We start from the raw sequence: 14,800 nt of genomic DNA, 5'->3' as shown, positions 1-14,800 counted from the left end.
TTGTGGAATACCTTATCTCATCAGTGAGTGTTACAGATTCTAAAGGTCTCACGGTACAGATTTAAAGCTAAGTATACCTAGACAGGTTAACACTCACCACAGAGTAGGATCCAGGGATTTAGAAAGAGCCACTGTAAAAGTAAGAGATAATAAATTAGAACTTTCCTGTTCAGAGCCTGTATAGGGTGTGGAGAATGGCAACGGGTAGCAAATGATAAATAGATGAGGAAGAGACAATCAAATGATGCAGGCAATGTGTGTGACAAAAATGTGAGGCGTAGTCCACATGCCAGCCTGCATGACTTCCTCTAATAGATGATGGAAGTGAGCATCCAGGGAAAGGGTGAGATGATGGATCTGGAGAGAAGAAACTTGGAAAATATGATGAGAATCTTCGATCAATGAAGTGTAAGCAAGACAAATGTGTTGACAGAGCCAACAAGTAAGGGTAACAGGAAAGAGATCTGGGGTGGAGGAGGAGTTCCAAGGGATAAAAAGTCTGGAATGGGAACCATGAAAAGGAGCCATGCAAGCAACATGACATTGAAGAACCTGCACAGGACAAAGATGATGATTTTGATCTGACCAAGAACAAAGATAAACAATAGATGAAAGGGAAATAGGTGTGAACATAGTTTCCCTCTCCTGCTGCAGACATTTTGGGGAAAAAGCACAATTGGGATAAAGAAAAATATAGGAACAATGAATAAAAGATGTGGGAAACATCAATAGCAAAAACACCTGACCTGCAATGCCCACAAGCAAAGAGGAATAAAAACAAATTTTGAGAAAAAGATGGTACAAAGAGCAAGAAGCTAAAGGCTCAAAAAGATGAATGGTAAAGGCATGAAGGACAACATTGAGATTCATATCCAGTAGGACAACTGGTTGGGGGAGGATGGAGAAGGTGAAAGGACCAAAACAGGAGAGGAAAAGATATGGCAAAAATGAGAAATATGAAAAGCATTAGATAATGCTGCCTTATAGCCTACAATGGTAGAAATGGATAAACCATGTTAAAGAGCCAAGTGAAAAAGTTGGATAGATGGGGAACAGTTGATTGGGAAGGGGAGAAGCCATGATGAAGAAACCAATGACAGAAAATGCTGGTAAACAAGGAAAGAAGAAGAACAAACAGAACGAGAAAGAAGGATGACTATTCACAAAAAGAGTCTGGACCTCCTCACAAGAGACTGGACTAAACCCATGCGTGAAGACATAATGTCAATATTGCTAGATGAGTGACGGAAGAATGAGATTGGCAGAGAAGGGATTGGGAAAGAGAAAGCAGCAGGGAAGGAGATGACTGAAGAAGGTTCAAGAGTGGAAACCATGGTTGGACTGGTGTGAACGGAGTGATGAGAAGGATCTGACACAGCATGGTTTGAATAAGTGACAGGACTTGGGAAAGAAGATTAATATAAAGGTAGGCATACAGATAAAGATTGGGCAAATCCTCACTGAATGCATCCAATGCAAGAGCTGAAGGATGCACAACAGATGACCATAACAGAGGAAGTTTGGCACTGAGGTGGGTAGCACAGTCACTGGAACATCTGAGGAACTATAGACCACTACATCAGTAGAATCTTTTTGGGATGAAAAAGCTTATCTGCAACAAGATTCAGAGTGCCTGAGATGTGAAAAGCAACAAGCCAAATGGGTTGAGATTGAGCCTATAAAAGGAGATCAAGCATTCAAAACAAAGCAAATGAGACTGGGTGTTCCATTGACAGTTGATATTATAGACAATGGTCGAATTGTTGGAATGGATCATGACAAGATGCTCCTGTATGACAAGAAGGAAATGATTTAATGCCCAAAAACATCCAGGAGCTCCAAATGATTGAAGTGTAGAGTCAATTCGACCATAGACTAACAATATCCTGAGAATCCAAATATGCCCCCACCCCGTCACAGATTAATGATGAAGTACCCATTGCATGTGTGCACAACCCCAAGGGACAAGGGATTTCATGAAAGCCCAAGTCCCCAAAAGAGAGCGAGAACCTTGTGTGTAGAGAAAGAAGTCCTGGCTTTGGATAACAAGTGCTCCATATATCTCAAACAAAGGAGAAGGCTGGGCCCTCCTGAGGTAGGAGTTGAAAAACACCACCAAATGAATAAGGTATTGAATGGGGGTGAGATGTGATTTTTCTAGTTTGACAAAGTCACCCTAAATGAGCCACTTCCTGAAAAAGGAAATGGGTATGGGTGCAAGACGCTTGCTGGAAATGAGCTAAAAGAAGTCAGTGAAACTACAGTCCCAGGTTATGAATATGATAGGCAAAGGCTCTGACTACAGGACAGAAGACATACGGAGCTGATGCCAGACCAATTTGTAGAGCACAGAATTCAAACTTCTGACTCCCACAAATAAACCAAATATGAAGAAATATGAATCTGAAAGTAAGCATCTGAGATGTCGACCTTAGTCATAGAAATACCTGGAGTGGACAATCATCTGAGGTTGAGAAAAGATTCTTTGGTGAAACGAGGGAGGTCGATGAAGCTTGTTTACATTTGACACATCATTAACTGGACAATAATCCTGTCTTTTTAGGGGAAAATGAGCAGATGTGAATATAACCCTGGAAAAAGGAGAAACAATTATTTGATAGCATTCTTCTGCAAGAGATCCAAAATTGTCTTGGAAAGAAACTGGCAAGAAAAGTGGATCCTGAGGAGGTGGGAAAGAAATATTACGAAGTGGAGATAATAGATTAGAGGAAAAATGAAGAATCAGATTGTCTGCCAACAACTGAAGAACCAAACAATCTGCAGTGAATGGACACCACAGATGAGCAAATTGGGCCAATCATGCTGCACCGGGCTAGAACCTAAGGAGTAGTCACAGACGATTTTGACATCTTAAAAAGCAACAATGGGAGCTCTGATTATTAGGAGCCAAAAAATATGAGAGTGGTACAGAGAGAGGAGAGGAAGCTGGAGGTCGAGAAATAGGAATAAGAACAGGAGAGGATTGAGAAAATTGGGAAAAAAAAGAGAATAAATAGATGAATATTTGTGCATCACCACATGAGTCTAAAGAATCAAGAACATCTCCAAAAAACAGACTGGTACAGAAAAAGAGCCAGTCAAAGGTCATATAGATAATATTTTGAGATCCCAGCAGCAAAGCCACCATGTATGGAGTGACAAAACTGAATAAGACAAACACACGGGTTAAACTCTGTTCATAATGTGGAAAAAGAAAGAAAACTTTCCATAAGAAAAATGACAACAAATTTTAAGTTGTACAAAAATTTAAAGTGATGTAAGGAGTGGAAAAAATGCACAACTGCACTCATGAATGCCAAACTGAGAAGTAATAAATGTAATCTCCAGTATAGAGGGAGCTGCACTAAGAGGGAAAATGTATTTTTCCGATTTCGCCTTCATTCGCACTTCCCACCTGTCTTCCCCACTCCTGGTGTGCCATTTTTTTGCCTGATCTAAAAGTATAGAGGGAGTCAGCTGTGCTATGAAGGTGTATTGCACTCTTATTAGTGGAAGGTTGTCATTTACTCATTTGTATGCTACAACACAGCTATACTATATGAAGTTAGGTAGAAGCTTCTCGGCTAGTGGCGTGCGAAAATGTGCCCATATAGAGGGCAGCATAAATCAAAGAAAGCATTATATGATAGAAGGTAAGGTATTGTATCAGAATTTCAGAAAAACTTGTAGTCAAATACTCAACAAGGAAAAGAAAGGTAGTAGAATAGTAAACTCTACCCAAAATACTTGTGAAAATGGTTCCATAGCTTAGAAAAGTAGAGGAAAGGAAAAAACCTGAACAGATGGAGCAAAATGTTTTCCATGAAGCAAACAAGATGACTCAATGAACAAAGATATGTACTAAGACAAGTAAGAAACAAACAAGAAGCAAAAGAAACAAGAACATCTTCACCCAAAGTTTCTGGCTTATCATTCTGAGAGAAAATAAAAACTAAAAAAAAGGGTAAAAGTGGGGAGGGGAATATGCACAATATCTATCAGAAAAAGACAATATTACCAAGCCTCTGAATGGTGGGAGTTAAGAAGAAAAGTGCTGGCATTAACAGAATATATCAATTATTTCCTCATAGCATTTACATAACTCCCAATGATTAATTGCAAGTTGAGAAATAGGGGAAGTAGAAATATCATTAACAGTTGAAGATGACAATAAAATGTGCAGGATGTACAAATCATGTCAGCATGTGTGTATGAAATTTTCTGATGATAGCAGAGGAAAGGCCTCAGTCAAAAGAAAAAATTTAAGTGCAAATTGAAAAAAATATTAAAAAGTCAAAACTAAGAAAAGAACATATTTTCATATATTAAAAACCTGTGTGTAAGAATAATATTTACACCTCAAAATGAAACATTAGTAGCTATATTTAATCCACTACATTGTAGAGTAGAAACAAAGCAGCTAACCTGCACTTTTTCTTTTGTCCATATCCAGAAATCGGCTGTCTCTTTTACATTGACTGAGTCGAACAAATACAGCTTTTCGTGGTGGGCAATGAAAGTATCGATGTCCATTACACATACCATCAGTACCAATATGGATTTCTTCTTCCTAGGATGATAATTTTGGAAAAATGATAGTATTTATAGATAAAATATTATAAAAGTTTATGAATCAGCAAATATCAAGAGATTAAATTTCATTATAACTTTCAAAGATACTTGGCCTCAGCAATATTTTAAGGAGATGTAAAACAAAGTCGAAACTTTAACCCTAAATTCATGACTTAACCAAGCCCAGACTGTTGATAAGTCTGGAGTATGTAACATTGACAAAATTTTATAATTTACCAAAAATAAGCTAAAATTATAGCTGTGTACTAAGGCTTTCTTTCTATAAAGTCAAAGTATCAGTAACTGTTTAAAATTGGGTAGTTATTCAACATTGTTTGACCAATATCTTCTATTTTTATGGCCAAAAGTTTCAAGAGCAATAAGCACAGTCGATGCAGAGGTGAATATGATAGGATAACCATTGAAAGAAAATTATCAAGTAAAAGAGGGCAAAAAAGTTTCCAAAGAAAGAATAAAAGAAAACTAGAGTTTCATAAAAAAGAATAAAACTTCTCCTTTGAACCAAAAGCTCCTGTTGTCTTGTATTTTGGAGATGGTGAGTCAATCCTATCAGCAGCCTATGCACTATAGGAGTGGGGTATAGATTTTGGAAAAGATAATCAAAATCATTTACTTTATACTCCCTACTAGTACATGTCACTGTACATTAATTAATAAATCATATGAAAATGCATTATAATTAAATGTTCGCATGAATGTACTTTTCAAGATATTCTAAACTATTGGTATTATTATTATAATTAGAAAATTTTATGTTTCAGCTACTACCTATTATTATGTTTAGCTTCAAATGTATCTTATTTTAGTACTGATATATTTGTCAAAAATATTTTAATATCAACTTTGAGTTTAAAACTGAGGGGAGCACAGGAGTAATCTTGATGGGCAAGGCTCTCTTAAGTCTCCGCCAAGAATTCTGCTCTGTGTTGATTAGATATTAATGAAGCTCATTTACTGTCCCTTTGTTAAAACATTTTAAAGGTTATCTTGTGTACCACGTATATTAATTCTCTTATTGAAATACTAACGGTTATTGATAGAATTGAAATATCTAAGCCTGTGACCAAACCTACACTGAAGACAGTAGTCAACATTTGTCAAAATAGGTTAATATTACTAACCAATTTGTTAGTTATATCAAAATCAGCCCCAGTTTTTGTTCTGGTCTTGGACTTTTTAGGGCCTAGTCCAAATGATAAAAATATAAAAATTGAACAATTATTAATATTGGATCTGATAATATGAAAATGTATTACTACCTTTTACAGATTTTGGCCTGGCTATGTCACAAATTCAGGTTTAATATATTGTCTATTTTAACAAGCAATACCCAACACAATGGCAGAAAATATGACTGTCATGATATAAAAGATTGTTTAGTGTAGATATTATTGTATAATATATTTTGTGAATGAATATTTTATGATTGTTCAGTTTTGTTTATAATAAGATAGTTAAAAGCTGACAATTGTTGGAAGTTGTGTTTACAATTCATTGATATTGAAACTATCGAATGTCATGTGCAATACACTGATGTCAAGAATATAGAGATTTCTAGAAGGCAGGCAAACAATTAAGTGATAAATATATAAGTAGTGTGAAACAGACAATAGCAGAAGAGAGTGAAGTCACAGCTAAGGAAAAGTTTGGCGTGAAGTTAACTGCTGTAAAAGTGATAGGCCTAGTGATTAACATAGGCCTAACATTTAATATGTTAGAGTAAGACTAACAGTAGAAAAGGACATAAGAAGAAGAATTTATTCCGTCAAAGCATGGTTCTAAAGTAACTGAATCAGCCTGAGTGCACTTTGACAAAAGGAAGAAGACCAAACAATTACTGGAGGAACAGTACACAGTATTATATACAGAATACTAGTGCAACAGAAATAGGGAAAGGTAGTTTGGCTTCTCAACTGAAATTCTAAAGTAACTGAATAAGCCTAAGTGGACTTTTGACAAGAAGAAGAGAACTACATACAGTGTTTATATGCATACAATCTCTATAGTGTAAAAATTTGTTGTATGTATGTTTAACTAGTTCAAACATATATATATATTATTTTGAGAGCAGGTGGAGTGTTGTACTGATTGTTCATTTATCATTGAATTTATTGCAAACAAGTCACAGACACCTACTGTAGAAGAATCCTTAGCCCAACAACAACAGTATATATTTATACTATTAAGAAGTATATGTAAAAGCCTTTAATTGACAATTGGCAAACATAATTTAACATCTGACAATGACTATTTCAGTAGGTGGTGAGATATTCTATCATATCCAGAAATCTGGAGGCCCTACAGTAAGGTACATCACCATGTAGGGCATGATACAGGGAGTATTTTGCTGTGCTGTCTTCTTTTACCTGAGTAGTCCTTAAGGTGTTTATATCCTACTAAAGTGGACCACCTACACACCATGATCATGCTATTTCACCATTTTCTAATAATCCTCTCTCCTCTTATCCTTGTAACATATTTTCACTTCATACAGAAAAAATCTTCATATTTTCCATACCTATACTGAGCTTGAATCATTTTCCCCCCTTCTCAGTGCTGAGATTTGCAACAAATCAAATTGTCTTTGCTTTCTTCTCCATTTGAGGGCAAGCTGTCAGATACATCCATAAGTTTATAACTCCTGTACACAGATATGCTTCCCTTTGGGCACTTTATGGCACTTCCTCTGCCGAGGATTCTCCAAGTTCTCTTATGGCTAACTTTTTGAGCAATGATATGCCATCATGATTGCATCCACACCTGCTACACTTTTAACACCTTGGACATTTTTTTACATTACATTTGCAGATTAACTTTGAATCCTATCTCATTTACATGTCAACAAGAACAAACACTTAGAGATTCTGGCTTGTTGTCTCAGCAGTTCCTCACAGGCTTCACAAAAAAGTTCAGGATGTATGAAAGGGCTGATGGGCTGTCTTGGATGATGAATTGCTTCCCATAGTGGTAGTTCTGGAATTTCTGGATGGGAAATATGATGGCCAGAGACACTCATTCAATCACAGAGTAGTTTCTCTCACTACTCAACAATTTTTTACCGATGTACATTATGGGAAACATACTATCTTCATTTTTTGCAGAAGTACTACTCCAATTTCAATGCCTGATGCATTAGCCTGAACAATGAACAGTTTGTTGAAGTCTGACATTCTAAGGACAGTCGAACTTCCTAACTTGTTCTTCAACTTCTGGAATGCCATCTGCTGTAGCTGTTCCCACTTCATCCCGTTGGGTTGGCCTTTCTTGGTCAGGTCAGTCATTGGTGCAGCATAGTTTGGGAGGAAGTTTCTACAGTATTCCAATAACCCCAGGAAGGATCTGACTTGCTTCTTTGTCTTCAGAGCTGGTGTATCTTGTATGTAGGTTAGCTTTTTCTCTTCTATGGCTATCTACTGTTCGCCCATCTTGTGTCCCACAAAGTACAGCACAGAATAGCCGATATAGCACTTAGATAGTCAGACCTACTGCCCTCACTCACCCAAACAGCTCTCTGAGTTTCTTCAGGTGGTCTTCCCATCTGGTTGTGTGTGTCAGAATGTTGTCCTCATAATGTATGATGTTGGTGGTTTTGTGCAATATCTTCCTCATCCTGAGGTTGAATGTCTCTAATCAGTGGACTAACCCAAATGGCATCCTCTTGAACTGATATTATCTGTCTGGTGTCACAAAAGCTGTCTTCTCTTTAGATTCTGTCTCCATCAATATTTGCTAATAAACTTTACTATGGTCAATCCTGGAAAAGAACTTGGGCTCCATTTAGATTCACCATGATAGTCTCTGGGTTACCCATAGGTTCAGATTTATCTTCATCACAAGTTTCAGCTTCCACAAATCTATACAAAAGCAATTTGAGCTGTCCCTCTTTTTATGTTTACCACTGGTCTTAGGTCTAGTAGGTCTTCATCTTCTATGACAAAGTCAATGTCTTCTGGTTCTGTATCTATGACAGCCACATCTGAAATGTCCATCTGTGCCTCAATCACTGCATTCATTAGGATTTCTTCCCTCTCGAAGGACCACTTCAACAGATTGGCAGGGTAGATGTTGATCTTCTCACCCACTTTTACCTTGTAGTCCATTCTGTTGGAAACTTCTTGTATTTCTGAAGGTCCTTTCGACTGTAGGGTGAGTTTGTAAGTAGCAGAACAAAGATCTTCTGTATGACCTTGAAATGACGATCCTTGATCTTCTTGCACTAGAAGTGCTTTTGACTGCCTTGAGCCACATACAAACTCTCATGAGCTAATTAACAGCTAGTGTGTTGGTTTCTGAAGCCTAACATGTACTGGTATGTGTTCCTCACTTCTAGACTCTTCATCTCCTATCTACAGTTCCTTCAGTATCTGCATTGGCCTCATTCTGTTTTTCCATACAGTAACACGTAGGGTGGAAATCCTGTACTCACTTGTAGCACTTCTCAATAAACAAATAATACTGTCTGCAGGTACCTGTCTCAGTCACGTGGTCTCTACTGGCACATCTTCTTTAGCATGCTCTTTAAGACTCCTTTGACTCTCACAAAGTCCATTATATCTGGGATTGTACAGGGTGGTGGCAAAGAGCTACCTAGTGTTGATGAGTCTGCACACCTCTTGCACCAGTTTTGAGGTAAACTGGGTCCCTCTGTCACTCAAGACTTCTTCTGGAAAGGCTATTCTGCAGAACACTTTCAGGAAGGCTTCTACTACTCTCTCCACCTCTATCTTCAACAGTGCTATGTTTTCTGGGTAACGTGTTGCACAGTTGACTACTTTCAGAATGTACTCATTGCTCTTGTTGGATAGAGGTGCTAATAGTCTGATCAAGTCAACAGTTACTCTACTGAACTGCTCTTCTATGAGATGTGTCTCACCCAATGGCTTGGCAAATGTCACATGACTTACAGAATCTAGTCCTATCTTCAATGAACTCTGGCCAATAGAAGCTGCTGGTGATTCTATCTGCCATATTTTTAACTCCTATGTATTCTCCCACAGTCGACTCATGAACCAATTTCATCACAAGTCAGGTATTCTATTGGTACTATAACCTGTTTATCTTCCCCAGTAGAACTGCCTTGATAGACCCAATACAGCACTCCCATGTGGTTCTCTATTCTGTAGGTCTCTTTCCCCTTTGTCTTGTGTTCAACTTTTTCCCTGGCACTGTCCCAAAATTTCTGTAGTGAAGAGTCTTTTTTCTGTGCTTCCTTCAGTCCTGTAGACCTATATTCTGGATGTCACCTTTTGAGACTTGCTTGATATCTTGCTTGCTTTTCTTGATCTCTTGTTGTGACTGCAGATGCCACATCAGTCTTCTTTCTCACTGGTTTCTCCAAATTTCTACTGCCTAGTATATTGCCAATCACCAAGTCTTAGATGGGTGCCTTCATACATATGACCTCAAGGTCTCCTATGTAGTATGAAGTGTGCACCTTTATTCTTGCTATGGGAAACTTTCTCACTGTCCCATCAATCAGCACACAAAGATGTATCTTGCACATCATCTGGTCATCAGATACTAGACTGGTTCTCACTGCTGCACCCAATATCTCATAAGACTTTCACTTTCTTGTCCCTGACATAGCCTTCACCTACTGGTATGTTGTGGTCTGTTGATACCTCTCAATGTTTGCCACATGCTCTGATCACCACTGGCACTGTTGACCCTTTTGATAATTTGAGCTGCCCACCATCATGCACTGTTTAATCATGGTGATAATATTTCATGAACTGTTAACATATCAGTATGTCCACCAGTTCTTCAAATCTATCTTCATCCATCATGCACTGTTTAATCATGGTGATAGTTTTTTATGAACTGTTAACATATCAGTATGTCCACCAGTTCTTCAAATCTGTCTTCACACTTGACCATGTCTGTCCATCTTGTGAAGTATCACTGTAGAAGTGCCACAAATTGAAATTCTTTTTCTACAGTGTCAGGCTTGATGTGGTTGAGCTTCTGGCAGAAGACTTACTCAGTAAGTTCATAATGCTTCAGAATAGCCACATTTAACTTGTCACAGTCCATAGCATCTCCTGACATCATGCCTGCATACACTTGTAGGCCTTTACCTGTAAGAAGTGGGCTGAGACAGACCACCCAGTTGCCTTTGTCCCAATTCTGACTTTGGGCAAATCTATCATATCTCTCCAGGAAAGCATCAATGTCATCTTTCTGTTCATCAAATTTTGGCAGCTTGGGTTAGCTGGCCCTCACCCGAATGTCATTCTTCGTTCCTCTGTCTTTCTGTTGGATGAGCTTGGCAAATTCAATTTGTGCTCTAGTTCTCTGTATTTCCAGTCTGTCCTTTCTCTTCTTTCCTTCATTCTCTTTTTGGGTTTGTGTTTCTCACTCTCTCTTTAGGTCTTGTTGTTGTTTAACAGATTCTTGTAGATGGCCACCTTTAAGCCCAAGTCATTTGCCCCTCTCTATACACTTATTAAAGTCAGTCGACATGGTTATATAGTGTGGTTGTGACATCTACAATATTTTTGCTACCACTACAGCTGTGTAAAAATAGGCCCCTTTGCCACTATTTTTTATATCATCTTCTAGCACTGTAGATTCTGGCTGGCTCACCACTGTCACGTTTTGTAAGGCCGGATTCTTTACAGTTGGTGTCTGTGAGTTGTTGGCAATAAATGTCAACTATAAACAAACAACAACACAATCCACTTCTTTTAAAATAATATATTGAAACCAAATTAAATGTATATATAAATGTTTGTTATACTGTTGGTTACCATAGTTTTGTCCAGAGCTTTAAATATTTCTCTTTTTTTTGTTAAAGTCCACACTAGCTGGTTCATTTAATTTAGAACACAACTGATAATACAAATTATCATTCTCTATTCTGTTATTACAATACAGTCTGTGATAAATTCACATTAAAAATTGCCACTATACACTCTTTATTGCAAAACTCACAATCACACAGTCTAGAATTAGTAAAAAATAATAATTTTTTTATACATATTTATACCCCATGAGAAGTCTAGAACATTATACACAATACTAAATATTCTGATGCAATAATACTCAATTAAACCAACTAGAAACATGATGCAATAACCTCACTATTGTAAACAAACACTAAATCACAAACAATTAACTTACACAACACATGATTAACAAACTGTTACGTAAACAAACTTCCATAAAATATTGCTTCTTAAAATAACTAAATATAACACCTGTGTGATATAAATTACCTACATTATAAAGCTCACATTAAACTTAAACTATTAGATATACACGAGTGTTTCATTTAAATTTAATATGAGAGTTATGATTTAGATAGTTATAAAGCACTAGTGTTAAATTTAGTATTTTAGAAGTTATGAGTTTGCTTATGTAACTATTTATCAATCATTTGTTGCAAACTGACATCATATTACTTGAACCTTCTGAATTATTCTCATTGCTTTAAGTGAGTATTAATATATTATAGAGTCTTGTAGTTTGTAGAAAGTTCTAGGCCTCAATCAGGTAATAAATATATATATATAGGTGATTAAATAAGTAAGTTAGACTGCATACCAATTTAGTCATAACAGACAATTTCTAAAGTGAGTTTCACAACTTGTACTATAATAACAGAGATAGAGAAGAATAACTGGTATTATGAAAGGGTGTTCTAAAGTAACTGAAAAGTAAAGTAACTGTGTAGACTTTGATGAAAAAAAAACAATTATTTAAAGCTCTGGATACAACTTTGATAACCAATAGTGTAACAAAGTTTTGTACATACGTTTGACTTGTTTTGAATATATTATTTTAAAACAAGTGGATTGTGTGCTGTCCATTTAATGTTGAAATTTGTTGCCAATAAAAGTCACAGACACCTACTGTAAAGAATTCGGTCCCTATAACACTGACAGAAACAGTCGTGTGTATCTAACACTGCAGGCTTAACCGAGTACTGGAAAAATTCATATAATGCTTGTGCTTATATGTTGCCTGCCCATTCTGTCATACAGTGTCCCATGATTAGTCATGATGGCAAAAATTCTTTCATCTATCATCTTCAGGTATCATTGAAAATTATGACACAACACATTATAAGTGATCTATCATATTAGTCATACGATTTGGGAATTATGATCTCATAAAGACATGACATATTATAAGCAGTCTATTAAGTTTGTCAAATCATTTTGAGAATTACAACCGGGTATTGACCTGACACCTATTATACTTGTCACACCATCTTCAGAATTATGACCTGCCAATGATCTGACATGTTGTAAATGATCTATTACAATGGTCACTTTAATATGCAAATTTTCTTTTAAGTCTGATATAAGGCACTTCGTGCCTTTAGTGACATAAAGTAAAAAATATCCTGCAAATGGTAAGACTGAGTTGGCTGGAACTCAAGTAATATCTGCAAAGATCAAAACGCTGCAAGCAAAGATTTTTCAGGTAAAAAATTCATAATAATTACAGAAGTAGTAAATTGATTGAGACTGTAAACAAAATTCTTAAAATTTAACTGCACTGCAATGTTTATTTACTAATTTTTGTTATTGATTTTTTTATAAATATATCTTCTACAGATTTCTTTCATGAGTTATTTTAAACTTATTCTGAAAAACTATAGGATTAAGCAAGTATAAAAATGTATCAATAAGAAATAGCCAAAAGGCCGAACTTCTTTATTTGTTAGTTTTCAGATATTTGCATAAAGCTACTCAAGGGCTATCTGCACTAGTTGTCCCTAACTTTAAACTGATATTTTCAATTTCGTTATTGTGACAAAAAACTTGTTCTATCAAAGAAAAAGAGAAATTTTATTGCTTAGAAAACTGGCTTTAAACATAAAAATTTCCATATATAAGCCTAAAATTTTACTACTTACAAATATCATCGAAAACTGGCTTTAAACATAATTTCCATGTATAAGGAAAAAATTTATTGTTTAGAGATATTGAGTAGTGGTTTTAAACATGGTAATCTCCATATATAATGCTAATATTCTATTGCTAAGAAGTATCATTGCAAACTGGCTATAAACATGATAATTTCCACATATAATCCTAAAGTTTAATATGAATTTGGTAGAAATCATGAACAAAATAATGTTGAGTCAAAAAACAAGTGCAATATATGCATGGCATCTTGATATTTCCCACTGTTTCATGTAAAAAAAGTTTATGCACCTCAGTGTACTTTGTTACATATATTTCAATGAATATATCTTATTGCATTTTGAGGTTCCTAAAGCCAAGCAGTATTTTTTGACAACTATAATAATCCCACCATCTCAACACCAGCAGTCACATTCATGTCTTCTGGTAGCTGACCAATCCATCGGATGACACCATAGTGAGAAAACCCATCAACAAGTACCTCCACAACAGAACCAACTTCCAGGTTATCTACTACTGACTGTTTTCTTAATCCTGTTAGTTGCTTCTTCCTACCAGATGTATTTGTCAAAATATTATAGCTTTCTCTAGAAGTTCCTATCCTTTGCCCTTGACATGGTATCCCTGTGAATATAAGATATTAGCTGTTGTGTTAAAAGTGTAAAAATATTAATGCCATTTGTAAATAAAATTTCAAAAATAATGATGTTTCAAAGTTTTTTATGTTTATTGAGGGTCTTTTATGCATAATCAAGATTGTTTATTTGTTTCTTTCCCTTTTATCAAATCCATCCATCCTAATGATAGTATAATACTATCAGCCAATGTTATAATTTTGAAGCTTGGTCACTTGTATAGCTGTTTTAGCTAATCTGATGAGATTGAAATAGTATTATCTGGACAGGTTTTTTTTAATGAATTTTATTATCTTAAAGTTGTGTTAGCTGACAAGACAAGAATGCAAAAAATCAAAGAACTTTCAACAATGAACTAAAATCTTTGGAAAATCACTATTCTAAAACTTTAAGTTTGTTTATTCAAAACATATTATTCAAAAAATTACTGAAAATTGAAACTTTTAAAGTGATTTTTTTCAGATAACCAATATAATTAGAGCTTTGCTATTGATTTCATTAGTTATGAAAATGATCTATTTCTTACCACAATAATGGCTGGAGACGGCTTAAATGGGTAATAAAGAAAAACTTTAATATAAGTTTAACATGACAGCAAATGTACAACGTTTCAACAAGGTTTTGTCATCTAAACTATAGTTTATAATACGTTATGTTCAGCTTCATTTATCTAAACTATAGTTTATAATACGTTAT

General features: G+C 35.7%; 1 protein-coding gene across 8 annotated transcripts in view; it reads right to left on the bottom strand.

Annotated features, from left to right (window-relative positions):
• The window catches only part of LOC106457917 (ubiquitin carboxyl-terminal hydrolase CYLD-like), a 158,181-nt gene that overhangs the window by 38,926 nt on the left and 104,455 nt on the right, over nt 1-14,800 (bottom strand). For all 8 annotated transcript variants that reach the window (XR_002610279.1, XM_022384000.1, XM_022383999.1 and 5 more), the window contains 2 exons: nt 13,861-14,093; nt 4,426-4,570 (listed from right to left, as the gene is read on the bottom strand). Coding sequence is in view for 7 of the 8 variants with exons in the window: in XM_022384000.1 (XP_022239708.1) it covers nt 4,426-4,570; nt 13,861-14,093 (378 nt within the window). In the remaining variant the exon portion in view is untranslated. The remainder of the gene's footprint in view (nt 1-4,425; nt 4,571-13,860; nt 14,094-14,800) is intronic.

Source organism: Limulus polyphemus, unplaced genomic scaffold (assembly GCF_000517525.1).
Source record: "Limulus polyphemus unplaced genomic scaffold, Limulus_polyphemus-2.1.2 Scaffold392, whole genome shotgun sequence".
Taxonomy (NCBI): Eukaryota; Metazoa; Arthropoda; class Merostomata; order Xiphosura; family Limulidae; genus Limulus; species Limulus polyphemus.
This window is presented reverse-complemented; position numbering and strand designations above follow the sequence as displayed.